At 40.6% G+C, this 14,134-nt stretch overlaps 1 protein-coding gene across 7 annotated transcripts in view; it reads right to left on the bottom strand.

Moving 5' to 3' along the window:
* Positions 1-3,872: 3,872 nt before the first annotated feature.
* Positions 3,873-14,134, bottom strand: part of il16 (interleukin 16) — a 91,787-nt gene continuing 81,525 nt past the window's right edge. For 5 of the 7 annotated variants that reach the window (XM_061670569.1, XM_061670571.1, XM_061670573.1 and 2 more), the window contains 2 exons: positions 12,474-12,602; positions 3,873-5,969 (listed from right to left, as the gene is read on the bottom strand). In XM_061670569.1, the coding sequence (XP_061526553.1) occupies positions 5,806-5,969; positions 12,474-12,602 (293 nt within the window). In that variant the 3' untranslated portion in view covers positions 3,873-5,805. The remainder of the gene's footprint in view (positions 5,970-12,473; positions 12,603-14,134) is intronic. The other 2 variants (XM_061670575.1, XM_061670574.1) reach the window with 2 other exon arrangements.

The raw sequence follows: 14,134 nt of genomic DNA, 5'->3' as shown, positions 1-14,134 counted from the left end.
TTATGACAGAAGCAACCGGAACAGCTCCTCAAAACTGAGACACTCTTTCAATGCCAATCTTACTGGAGTTCAGCACACCCGACTGTCAAACACCTGAAGTTTGCAGATGACACCACTGTCATCGGCCTCATCAAGGACGGTGACGAGTCTGCATATCGACAGGAAGCGGAGTGGCTGTAGCTGTGGTGCGGCCGACGCAACCTGGAGCTGAACACGTTCAAGACTGTAGAGATGATCGTGGACTTCAGGAGGCATCCTTCGCCACAGCTGCCCCTCACGCTGTCAAACTGCCTTGTGTCAACCATCGAGACCTTCAAGTTCCTGGGAATTACAATCTTTCACTCCGTCCTCAAAAAGGCCCAGCAGAGGATCTACTTCCTGCGGGTTCTGAGAAAGCACGGCCTGCCACAGGAGCTGTTAAGGCAGTTCTACACAGCGGTCATCGAATCAGTCCTGTGTTCTTCCATCACAGTCTGGTTTGGTGCTGGTGCAAAAAAGGACAAACTCCGACTGCAACGGACAATCAAAACTGCTGAAAGGATTGTCGGTACCCCCTACCCACCCTTGAGGACTTGCACGCTGCCAGAACTAAGACAAGAGCGTGCAAAATCCTCTCGGACCCTCCACATCCCGGTCACCAGCTCTTCCAGCTCCTTCCCTCAGGTAGGCGCTACCGATCAATGCAAACTAGAACTAGCAGACATTCCAACAGCTTCTTCCCTCTTGCAATCAACTTCTTAAACACCTAACCTACAATTCCATTACAAAATGCTGGCAATTTTTTGACTTGAGTTCGTTGTCACATTTCTGTGGGGCCAATTATATATTACCCGTGCACTCAGTGTAGTTGTCTCGCCACGCTGCACTATTTGCATATATGTTGTTGACCAATACTGGCCACTCATGCCAGAGTAGCATCTGCTCCATTTGCACACTGATTGAGGAGTATCTGCAACATTTGCACAATCAACATTGTTCCAGATTATCGCACTACTCGCTTGAAGTCTCAGCGCCCTTTGCACAATGGTCATTGCACCGGACTATTGCAATATTAGTCATTCGAACTGGTCTAAGTGCTAGAGGACTCTGCATCTTTCTGCACAATTGTAAAAAAAAATAATAATAATTTACCGGCATTACCAGATAACTATTAACCCTTTATTGCCCAGTAACTGTTTTGTTTTTTGTTTTTTTATCAATGTCTTTATGTCTCAAAAGTGTTTTCTGTCAATTGACTGTCTGTTGTCGTACTAGAGCGGCTCCAACTACCGGAGACAAATTCCTTGTGTGTTTTTTTGGACATACTTGGCAAATAAAGATGATTCTGATTATTATCTTGATGCAAATTTTGATGCAAATAATGAGCAGTCTGAAATTTTTTAACAAAGATTATTTCAACAGTATTATTATGCGTGCAGCATCCAGTTACGCATCCTTTGAAAATGTATACATAACACACAAGGACAAATTCCTTGTGTGTTTTTTGGACATATTAACTGATTAACTAGATGAATTATTTCAACGCAGATTTGGGGTTTTTTTGTCTTAAATGTTTGAATTTATATTGTGCTTTGTTGTGTGTTTTGCAGTGATTGTCATGTTTCACTTCAAATTAGTTTAATCGAAAAAAGTAAAAAGCTTAAAATATGTATTAGTTCAATTGTAAATAGTTATGTTTGTTTTTGTATTTTATTGTAGCACCAAGTAGAGTGAATAAATAAAGCCATATTTTTCATAATAAATATAATGAAAAAAATATAGCATTTATTTACGTTAGTATGCATAACTTAACATTATTTTTGCGTGATACTTTAAGTAAGAAAAACTCTGATGAGCCGTTCGGGAGCCGAAAAGGCTGGCTCTTTTTAGCAGGGGCAGACAGGGTGGCGGAGGGGGGGGGGGGAAGAAACACAAATTTCATGTAAACTGATGATTTATATTAAAAAAAAATTATATATATATATATATATATATATATATATAGATACTCTTTTGGACCATAATTCATGGAGTAGTTAATAACCTCAAAAACCTAAAACTATATATATAAAAAAAAAAAGACAAAAGGAACAGAATAAGGACCATAGATCGTTTTACATTTGAGACTATGTGAGTCCCGGGATGCACATGTCATGGAAACAATGAGTCCCAACCCGAGAACAATGAGTCCCTGCAATTTATCATCACAGAATACAGATACAGTAATCCTACACTATATCACAGTTCTTGCTTTGCAGTCCAACTACTCTGTTTTTTATATACTGTTTGTACAATATTTTGGTGTTATCCATTACTCTTGCTCTCTCTCAATATATTATATGTGTCTAGGCCGGTCGTGATAGCGAATTTTTTTGGACGATATATTTTCCCCAAAACTATCACTATCATATTATCATTGATGTTTTTTTTATGCTACTGATATAATGATATTAGAACATAATATTTCAAGTACATCCATTTTTAAGAACAATTCACTTCTAATTCTAAGAATAATGAACATTGACATTGTAATGTAGAACTAGAAATAAAATATCTTCGATGAAAAATATAAAAGCGGCACGGTGACCGACTGGTTAGAGCGTCTGCCTCACAGTTCTGAGGACTGGAGTTCAATCCCCGGCCCCGCCTGTGTGGAGTTTGCATGTTCTTCCCGTGCCTGCGTGGGTTTTCTCCGGGAACTCCGGTTTCCTCCCACGTCCCAAAAACATGCATGGTAGGTTAATTGAAGACTCTCAATTGCCCTTAGGTGAGAATGTGATTGCGAATGGTTGTTTGTTTGTATGTGCCCTGCGATTGGCTGGCAACCAGTGCAGGGTGTACCCCGCCTACTGCTCGATCATAGCTGGGATAGGCTCCAGCACACCCGCGACCCTAGTGGGGATAAGCAGCTCAGAAAATGGATGAATGAAAAATATAAATAAAACAGACTCGGGCTCTGTTCCCAAATATTGCACCTCTACAAATATTAAATATTGGCACAGCGGTATAAACAATCATTAATGCCAATAAAGTTTTCAGTTAAGAAAAAGCTAAGTGGCAATATTAATGACAACACAAGTATATCAAAGCAACCTCTTTTGCTCTACTTTTTAAGTCAGCAGCCTTTCTTTAAACGCTGCTTTGTCAACATGTTCAATAGCTACATCTCTCTACAATATTAACGCTATATAATGTGAGCATACGTGTGCCATGTTCACGTTTGTATTTGCATTGTTGGGCAAAGGGTTCCATAATTGCAAGCTGACAGGAGATGTTTTTTGGTCCCAGCTGAAGAAATTGGGTAGGATTGTTGTGTTTAAAAGATTTTTGTAATTTTAAGGTTTAAATTGTGTTGTCTTTGTTGCGACTTCATACAAATTCAACATACCAGCTCATTGCCGTTAGCGGGATGGCTCATCTGGCTTGAATGCAAAATGTGGTTTGGGAACAAATTCCATTTATACCGCTCAATTTTCTGTAACTGCAGCTGCCGGCTCGCCCTTAAGAAAACTTTGTTTCGTTTACGCTTGCGCCCGCATTTCATACGCACACACACAGACATGCATACGGCCAATCAGACAGAGGGTCCCCGGTCTTCACTATCTCTGATTGGTTTAGAGACCACCATGAAACCCATCGTGTGTCTGCTTTCAAGTCGCAGAAATGTTTTGTTCTTGTTCAAATGATTCGGCAGCTGTACGCATCCTCTGTTTTCCCCCCCTTTCTATTTTTGTCTAATGGCAGAAAGAAAGGATTCCCGTTCTCCCCGTATGCCAGTCCGCCTTTGCTTTTTAGTGAGCTGTTCCAAAAGACTTGGTTCTCTAAAAAGAGCCGGAATTCCCATCGCCAGCACACTGACTTTAAATGCAAGCTGAAAATACAGTAAAGCAAAACAAAAGCAAAGCAGATTTATTTATATAGCACATTTCATACACAAGGTAACTCAATGTGCTTTACATGATTAAAAGCATTTAAAAACAAGGAAACAAAAGTAGGCCTGCTTTAGTACAGTAAACAGTCATTTTTGTTTCCACAACATTGGCATTTTCCCCCCATGTGGTTCATCAGATATTTTTTCAAATGTGAATGTATTTAATAAATAATGCACTTTGTTTTATATATATTAACAGTCCCTGAAATTTATTACATTGTAAATTGGGACTGATAAAGGGCTAAACACTCAACAGGAATATTTATGAAACAAGTCATTATACAACATCAAGATTCATTATTTGAAATTAATCAATAATTCCTGAAAGTTTCAATGAGATGTTTAGGTACATAACTGAGAAGGACCGGGACTAACTCCTGAGTCGTCCCATAACTTTGCAGGGACGATAGTAATGGCAAATAAATTACAGTAAAATGTCTTTGCAGAGAGTAGATGCTGACAAACTGTTACGCAGAGGTGTCAAAAGTACTGATACTTGTGCAAAAAACAACTCTGGTAAACCGAAGCCACCCCTTTACTTACGTACAAGTACAAAAGTACCCACATAAATGTACTTACGTTTAAAAAAGAAAAAGTAAATTGTTATTTTCCAGCCCAATAATAAAAAGCATAGAGGGAGATTTTTGTATTTTTCTGGATGCTTGGCATGCTTTTTCTGAGGTCAACAATGGACAACACAAAAACAGGCCGGCTTAAATGAAAATGTATTTGTACTATTGAAATAAAGTTAAATGCAGTAAATAGTTAAAAGTAAAAAAAGCTAGATTTATTTCAAACATTTAGTTGACTCATGAAATGTGTTTGAAATATTATGTTAATGCTGAAAGGTGACATAATTCTGCAAGCGAGCCACACTTCAACAATCTAGCTTTCTAAAATACTGACTATGGACAGTCTGTGGCGGCGGCGTATGTGACACAATGCCCGCCCTTGGAAGATACCCGTTATATAGGACTTAAGGTCTATTTAAAAAAAAAAAAAAAAAATGCTGGAACAGGTTGACTGTTTTCCCAATTGCAATGTGTCATGAAACCTTTTTGCTAATGTGGCTAAACAGTATAAGAATCTCCAAGCCACACTTGTGTGCAGTTAGCCACAACATCACGTGTATTTATAGCTAAAGCTTTAGCAAGACTTAGCCAGTCCTTGTCACTTGAAGCCAATAAGCCTGAAACAGTGTGGGCCCAATTAAAACTCCCTGATCATCAATCAGGACTAGGGCTGAACGATTTGGGAAAATACTGTAATTGCAATTTATTTATTTATTTTTACAAATATTGCGACTGCAATTTAGAATGCGATTTTGGGGGGTAAGTTTATCCTCAGCATTATTCACTCAATGCAAGAAATAAATCATTCTATAGTATTAGACTTTACACCGAACTGATCGGCCTGATCGGTATCAGCCGATAATTAGCATTGTATGCTGATCGGCTTTAATGTCATAATTTGCCGATCATTGATCGGTTCCGCAAAATACATTGTTTTGGGAGAAACCAAACGCCAGATTGAATGATCACTTTAATTTTTTTGATCAGGCAGTGTTTTTGACACGGGCGAAACATGGGCAATACTCACGTCGCCACATCCCTTCTTTTACACTGTGTTGTGGCTAACCTTAGAAATGTTTAAAAGTAACAAGCTCAATTTTAAAATGTAAGGATTAGAAAGTACAGATATTTGTTTTAAAAAAAATTGTAAAACTAAAAAGAACAATAAATACTCAAGTACAGATACCAGAAAAATCGACTAAAGTACAGTAATAAAGTATTTGTACTTTGTTACTTGGCACCTCTGCTGCTATGTGGTTTCCATGAGTTTGATGGCTACAATACAACATTGTTGTGTTTTGGTCCTCTTCATGTGTAAGAGCTTCAAGTGGCTGTGTTTCTCCTCCTGATGTCCACCGTGATGGACGCATCAGGTAAAGCCTTGATCATGTTCCAGGCCTCAAAGCGTGTCATATCCTGAAAATTGGTACCCTGGACTTGCAACACTTCATCGCCACACTGAAGATTGCATTGCTCTGCTGCTCCACCTGAAACACAATATTAATTTATAATAATGATGATAAATGTGGAGGCACGGTGGACGACTGGTTAGAGCGTCAGCCTCACAGTTCTGAGGACCCGGGTTCAATCCCTGGCCCCACCTGTGTGGAGTTTGCATGTTCTCCACGTGTCTGTGTGGGTTTTCTCCGGGCACTCCGGTTTTCTCCCACATCCCAAAAACATGCATTAATTGAAGATTCTAAATTGCCCGTAGGCATGACTGTGAGTACGAATGGTTGTTTGTTTCTATGTGTCCTGCAATTGGCTGGCAACCAGTTCAGGGTGTACCCCGCCTCCAGCCCGATGACAGCTGGGATAGGCTCCAGCACGCCCGCGACCCTAGTGAGGAGAAGCGGCTCAGAAAATGGATGGATGGATGGATGGATGATAAATGTCTCAGAGACCATACTCCATCATGAAGTACTTGGACTCCATCATGAAGTACTTGGACTCTTTCATTCATCAGTGTGTTCTCAGTATTTTACCATTGTAAACAGGAATGAGGAATTTCAAACATAATTCATCATATTTAAGATGGCTCACTGTGCTTCTGTTGGAAACGATAAATTACAATTAACCTCTAAAATGTGTGGTATGGGATAGGGACAGGGGGGAGGGAAGGAAAATGAGATGCAGGTAATCAGGAAGCCTTTATATTGGTGCTCTGTTTGTCTCTGTGTCTCTCTCTCTCAGTGCAGGCAAAGTGTTGGTGAAAACAGTCAGCGAGCCCTACAAAAAACATGTGCTACCCCAAGACCTGAATGCATTGCTATCATCGATAGAAAAATAAAATCCCAAGTTTACCAAGACATTTTTCAGACCACCAATTGAAGCTTAACAGAAGAACAAGACAACAACCAGATGGCTCCAGATGTTTTGGTCTGAAGGGTGACTTCCAGATTATAACCGAACCTCTTCCATGTTGCACTGTAGCTACTAGCTTCACTGTTCTTTCTACACACAGCACAGCTTTCAGCTCTTCTTTTCCTTTCAGTTTGTCCCGTTATGGGTCGCCACACTGTGTGATCCTTCTCCATGTAAGCCAATCTCCTGCATCCTCCTCTCTAACACCAACTGCCCTCATGTCTTCCCCAGCGGTGTGTGGTAACGCCTTTCATTTACTCCGTTACATTTACTCAAGTAACATTTCAGATGAATTGTACTTGTACTTTTCAAGGTTAATTGAAGACTCAAAATTGCCCGTAGGTGTGAATGTGAGTGGAAATGGTTGTTTTTTTATGTGTGCCCTGTGATTGGCTGGCAACAGGTTCAGGTTGTACCCTCCTCCTGCCCAATGATAGCTGGGATAGGCTCCAGCACTCCCGCGACCCTTGAGAGGATAAACGGCTCAGAGAATTGATAGATGGATGGATGTACTTGTCAAAGTAATTTTAATACTGCATACTTTTTACTTTTACTCAAGTATTTATGTTTAGAAGAAACAGTACTTTTACTCCATTAGAATGATCTAAATGCCGCTTGCTGCTTTTATTTATCGATTATTGCTTATTTATCAACTATTTCTTGTGCGACCTATCGGTTTCGACTACGACTTTGACTTCCGAATTGGGCGCTGTTCGGTCCAATCCAATTTAAGCGCTAGTGACGTTTAAGTCTAGTTCACCAATCAAACGACACAACAAAGTCACATGACCACACACAACGTCTTCAATTAAACTTCCAGAGCATAGCACTAACCCTAACACTAGATAAGTCAGCCCGGCTAATCGACATGCCTACGTAACGACCATGTTGGGAAGGTCTGGTTTTGGAAGGTTTACATTTAGACGAAGAAAAACAACAGCTTTCATGTATTGTAATATTTGTTTGAAACAGTTTTCCCAAATGTGGATATTTCAGCCTACTTCTAACTTGAGAAAACACCTTGCGGTAAATTGCAGATGTTTTGTTGTTTTGGCTGTGCATACTAGCCCCGATTAGCCCTATTTTATCACAAGTAACTGTAAAACATGCATCTCTTAGGGTATGTGCTAATCTTGCTCCCACTGTACACACGCACACACTCCTACCTACCATCGGGCAGGAGGCGGGGTACACCCTTAACTGGTCGCCAGCCAATCGCAGGGCACATATAGACCAACAACCATTCACACTCACATTCACACCTATGGGCAATTTAAAGCCTTCAGTTAACCTACCATGCATGTTTTTTGGGATGTAGGAGGAAACTGGACTACCTGGAGAAAACCCAAGCAGGCACGGAGAGAACATGCAAACTCCACACAGGCGAGGCCGGATTTGAACCCAGGTCCTCAGAACTGTGAGGCAGATGTGCTAAACAGTTGTCCACCGTGACACTCCCCTCATACATGTACTGTACTATTCTACTATACTTCTCTGCCACTCCAGACCTCTGCATCCAGTACCACAGTTCCTCTATGGGTACTCTGTCATAGGCTTTCTCTAGAGCAACTGTATAAAGACACAATGCAGCTTCTTCTGACCTTTTCTACTTCTCCATCAACACCCTCAAGGAAAATAATGCATCAGTGGTACTCTTCCTAGGCATGAACCCATACTGTTGCTCGCAAATACTTGCATTGTCTTAAGTCTAGCCTCCATTACTCTTTCCCATAACTTCATTGTGTGGCTCATCACCTTTATTCCTCTATAGTTCCCATAGGTCTGCACATCATCCTTGTTCTTAGAAATGGACACAGCACACTTTTGCTCCATTCCTCAGGCATCTTCTCATCTGCTATAAATCTGTTGAACAACCTGATCACAAACTCCAAAGCCACCTCTCCTAGATGCTTCCATACCTCCACAGGTATGTCACCAGGACAACTGTCTCTCCATTTTTCATTCTCTTTAATGCCTTTCTAACTTTCGCCTTACTAATCACTGCTACCTCCTGGTCCACCACACTTGCATCTTCTACTCTTCCTTCTCTCTCATATTCCTCATTCATCAATTCAAAATATTCTTTCCATCTATCCAGTGCACTAATGACACCAGGACTGGCACCAACACATTTCCACCTCTATCCTTAACCACCCTAACCTGCTGCACACCCTTCACATTTCTATCCCTCTGTCTGGCCAACCTGTATAGCTCTTCCCCCCCCCCCCTTCTTTTGTATAACAGCGAAATGCTGCTTCACCATGTTTGCTTTGGACTGTGCTCCACTATTTGACCTGAGTCTGTCAATCTCAGAGCCCGACTTGGGTTATGTTCCATTAGCATTTCATTCATGTATTCAGGACCTAAACCATTTAGTGATTTATAGACCAGTAGCAGAACTTTAAAATCTATTCTTAACCTGACTGGAATCTAGTGTAAAGACTTTAGAATTGGAGTAATATGCTCTTTGTTCTGGTCAGAACTCGAGCTGCAGCATTTTGAATGAGCTGCAGCTGTTTAATGCTATTTTTAGGGAATCCAGTCAGAAGACCATGACAATATTCAAGTCTACTTGAGATAAAAGCAAGTCTACTTGAGATAAAAGCATGGTTCCAAAACCTGATTGAAATTTGTCAAAAAGTGAATTTAAATTCAAGAAATTGCTGAGTTGATTAAAAATAACTTTCTCAACAATCTTGGCTATGAAAGGGAAATTTGAGATGGGTCTATAGCTTGTTAACATGGAAGCATCCAGTGTTCTATTTTTTAGAAGAGGCTTAAATGGCAGCTACTTTAAGAGCTTTAAGAAACTCGCCTGACTGAAGTGAGCAATTGATTATTTGCTGCAAATCACTGAGCACAGACTTCGCAATAGCTTTGAAAAAGTCAGATGGTATTGAGTCAAGACAGCTCGTTGATGGTTTCAGCTGCTGAACTGTTTTCTTAACAGTTTTTTGGTCAACTGTATCAAATTTTGACATAGTAATAAAGTTTTTCCTGTGGGGCTTCAGATGTAGGATCATTTTATCATTTTGCTGATTTGTGCTGAGATTTAACATGATGGATTGTATTTTTTTTACTAAAATAAGGCAAATTCATTACATTTATCTGCTTTTAGGAGTTCTGGAGCGATCTGATTGGGGGGGGGGGTGAGCTTGTCAACCACAGCAAACAGAGTGCGAGTATTGTTGAAGTTCTTACTGATGATTTCAGAAAAGTGTTGCTCTCTAGCCCTGTCTAACTCTTGGTTAAAGTTACAAAGACTTTGTCTGTACCGGTCATTGTCAATTTGGAGTTTAGTTTTTCTCGACTTACGTTCTGCTTTCATACACTTTGATTTAGAGCTCTTTACCATCATTGTGCTCCTCCACGGTGTTCTTGGTCGCCTCAAGATTGTCCATCCATCCATTTTCTACCGCTTATCCGAGGTCGGGTCGCGGGGGCAGTAGCTTTAGCAGGGACGCCCAGACTTCCCTCTCCCTAGCCACTTCATCCATCTCTTCCGGGGGGATCCCGAGGCGTTCTCAGGCCAGCCAAAGGATGTAGTCTCTCCAGCGTGTCCTGGGTCGTCCCCGGGGTCTCCTCCCGGTGGGACGTGCCCGGAACACCTCACCAGGGAGGCGTCCGGGAGGCATCCGAATCAGATGCCCCAGCCACCTCATCTGGCTCCTCTCGATGTGAAGGAACAGCGTCTCTACTCTGAGATCCTCCCGGATGACCGAGCTTCTCACCCTATCTCTAAGGGAGAGCCCGGACACGGGTGCGGCCGGGTGGGTGTGTAGTGTGAAACTGTCCTTTTCAAATCTGCAGTAGAAGGTATTCAAGTCGTTGGCTAGTGTGCTATTGTTCTCAGCTTGGGGGGATCGTCGCTTTTAATTAGTCAGCGATTGGAATGCATGCCAGACTGATTTAGAGTCGTTTGCGCTAAACTGTTTTTCCAACTTTGCTGCGTAGATCCTCTTTGCAATGTTAATTTCTTTAGTCAGCTGGTTTCTAGCTCGATTATACAGGGCCCTGTCCCCGCTCTGATATGCGTCCTCCTTAGCTTGGCGAAGGTACTTAAGTTTAGCAACCTTTCTCCTAATCATCATGTCAACCAACTCCATAGCTTTTCCTGTCATAGTCCCAACATTCCAAGTCCCCACAGTTCAAGGCTCTCACTTTCCTCTTCTCTTTCTGCTTCAGAACCTGCTTTTCAACTTTCCTTCATCTTCGACCCACAGTAGCTGAGGCACCCGTGGCGAACATTGTTAACCCGGGCCACGACCGATCTGTTTTGGCAAGGTTTTAGGCTGGATACTCTTCTTCATGCATCCCTGCATTTATTTTGGGCTTGGGACTGCCCTACAGTTGGCATTGGGTTGTGCCCCGCATAGGGCTGTATTTGTAGGTAGCTTTCAGTTAAAGTAAGAAAACCCCCCAAATGGTCTCTACAATAAAATAACCTGATACTAATGTAACTGGTAAAACCAAATGCATATTGACAAGCCACAAAGCTTCTGGGAGAATGTCCCTCAGACAGCTCAAACATGAAACTTTGAACGAAAAGAATGCTGAAAACTTGGGGGCTTGGTTATTTTCTGAGGCTGCTTTTCTGCCTCCAGCACGGGGTGTCTTAATTCTGTGCGGGAACACTCTGAAGCAAAATGTGTTGCCCATGTTGGAGAGGTTTTTGTCAGGATAATACCACAAAACACAAAGCTAGATATAGCCCAAAATGGCTGAGAACAAAACATTAACATATTCTGAAGACCCCTGATTTCCAGTAAATCTTATATTATATCGTTGGAAGCCGAAATCAACCGTACTATCATTTTTGTCCACGCAAATTTAGTTTGTTCTTTTTAAATAATTCTGTTATACAAAAACCCCCAATAATAATGCCTGTTTTTATTTAGTTTTCAGTAATTTTATCAGTACTTTAAGTTTCCAGTTATTTCAATGAGCATTGTTTTTCTTTCGTTAACCAAAGGAAGGAAACTACAGGTTGCAACAGTTAATCGATTAATCGACAACTAATCAATTATCAAATTAATCAACAGCTATTTTGATAATCGATTAATCATTAAGAGACCTTGCTTAACTTAAAGTTGTCCAAATCATCAAACTCTCAACAGTAAATATTCTCAAATTTCTGTAGTCCTCCATGAAAGCAGACTAATTAGCTTTTGTGTTTAATAAAAAAAAAAGACATTTTTAAACATCTGCTTTTGGAAAACGACTATCAACATTTTTGCCTATTTTCTGACACGTTGCGGACCAAACCAGTAACTGAATCCTAATCAATTTGTGTTTCTGCATTTTGTGCACTGTCAATTTGAAATAATGTCCTGTTTTCGAATAAAAGGATGGAAATTTAACAATGTTTTTTAATCCGCATCATCGATTAATGAAAAAAATAATCGACTGATTAATTGATCATTAAAATAATCGTTAGTTGCAGCCCTAGTACAAACACTTTTGTCCAGGGATACGCTACACTTACAGTATGTGCATATGTAACCCCCTGTAAATATTCCCACATTTGCACTTTTGATTGGATGTTAACTGTATTTGACTACTTTGTACTTGATGCATACCATGTACAATAACATGACTGACTCTCATGTCTGTAACTCATTATTTACCTTTAAAGATCCTGTTGATGAATAAAGGTCTGTCTCCATGTATTGAACCCTTTCCTCCCTCCAGAGTGAAGCCAAATCCACCTGCAGCTTTCTTCAACTCCACACTTATCAAAGTACCTGGTTCCTCCACTGCAAACACACAAACTACTAGATTACAAGGGATCCTCGATTTAAGGTGGCACCAACATATGTTTCGAGGTTACAAAGCGCGCAACAATGAACTAAAAGGCCTGCGCAGTTGTTGCTGTACTGACAGTGTTTTTCATACTGTATCAATAATCACGCACATGCACAGACATTTTAGGGGACAGGTGCTCAAGCCTAAAAAAGGGCACTCATTGCCAAAATTATTCAATTATTTATTCATAATAAAGAAAAAACAGCAGTATATAGACAATCAAAACTGCCGAAAAGATTGTCAGTATCCCCCTACCCACCCTTGAGGACTTGCATGCTGCCAGAACTAAGATAAGAACATGCAAAATCCTCTTGGACCCTCCAAATCCTGGTCACCACCTCTTCCGGCTGCTTCCCTCAGGTAGGCGCTATGAAACAAACTAGAACTAGCAGACACTCCAACAGCTTCTTCCCTCTTGCCATTAACTTCTTAAACAGTTAATTTACAATTCCATTGCAACATGCTGCCAATTTTTTGGTCTTGAGTTTGTTGTCACATTTCTGTTGGGCCAATTATATATTACTTTTGTACTCACTTGTAGTAGTCTCGCCACGGTCCACTATTTGCATATCTGTTGTTGACCAATACTGGCCACTCATGTGCCTGAGTAGCATCTGCAACATTTTCACAATCGACATTGTCCCAGATTATTGCACTACTTGTCACTCAATTTCTTGAAGTCTCTGCACCATTTGCACATTGGTCATTGTACGATTGTTCTATTAGTCATTTCAACCTGCTCTAATTGCTGGAGGACTCTGCATCTTTTTGCACAATTGTCAAGAAAAAAATTAATAAAAAATTGTACCAGCATTACCGCATTATTGCGTATTGCTCAGTGACTGCATTTTATGTCTTTATGTCTCAGAAGTATTCGCTGTCAATTGACTGTCTGTTGTCGTACTAGAGCGGCTCCAACTACCGGAGACAAATTTTTGAAATACTTGGAAAATAAAGATGATTCTGATTCTGATTCTGATATGAATAAAGAGGGTGGAACGGCGATCGACAGATTAGCACATCTGCCTCACAGTTCTGAGGACTGGGGTTCAAATCCCGGTCCTGCCTGTGTGGAGTTTGCATGTTCTCCCTGTGCCTGCGTGGGTTTTCTCCGTGTAGTTAGGTCAGGATAATCAGTACAGAAAATGGATGGATGGATAAATAAAGTGGATTGGATTGGAAGGTGGGAGCATATGTACAATTCTACCAAGGAAATGAATGCCCCTTAAATATCAAAACACTTTCGGTGGAAGTGATGATAGAGAGGGATTTTATTTATTTTTTTAATATTGATGAATAAAGAAAGAAATTGGGCTGCAGCAAAAAGACCACTTTTAATGTCCAGGGTAAAAGCAGGTGATTGAGCACCACTTGGAATTGTTAATTGTTCCTGCTCTTCCTTGGTGTCTTGTGGCTCTTTAGAAATATTCCCACATTCAAAGAAATGCAATTTTGGATAACAATTTTTATGACAAAACCATGG

Source organism: Phycodurus eques, chromosome 2 (genome assembly GCF_024500275.1).
Source record: "Phycodurus eques isolate BA_2022a chromosome 2, UOR_Pequ_1.1, whole genome shotgun sequence".
In the NCBI taxonomy this organism is placed as follows: domain Eukaryota; kingdom Metazoa; phylum Chordata; class Actinopteri; order Syngnathiformes; family Syngnathidae; genus Phycodurus; species Phycodurus eques.
The sequence above is the reverse complement of the archived record's forward strand: the minus strand, read 5'-3'. Positions and strand labels throughout refer to the sequence as shown.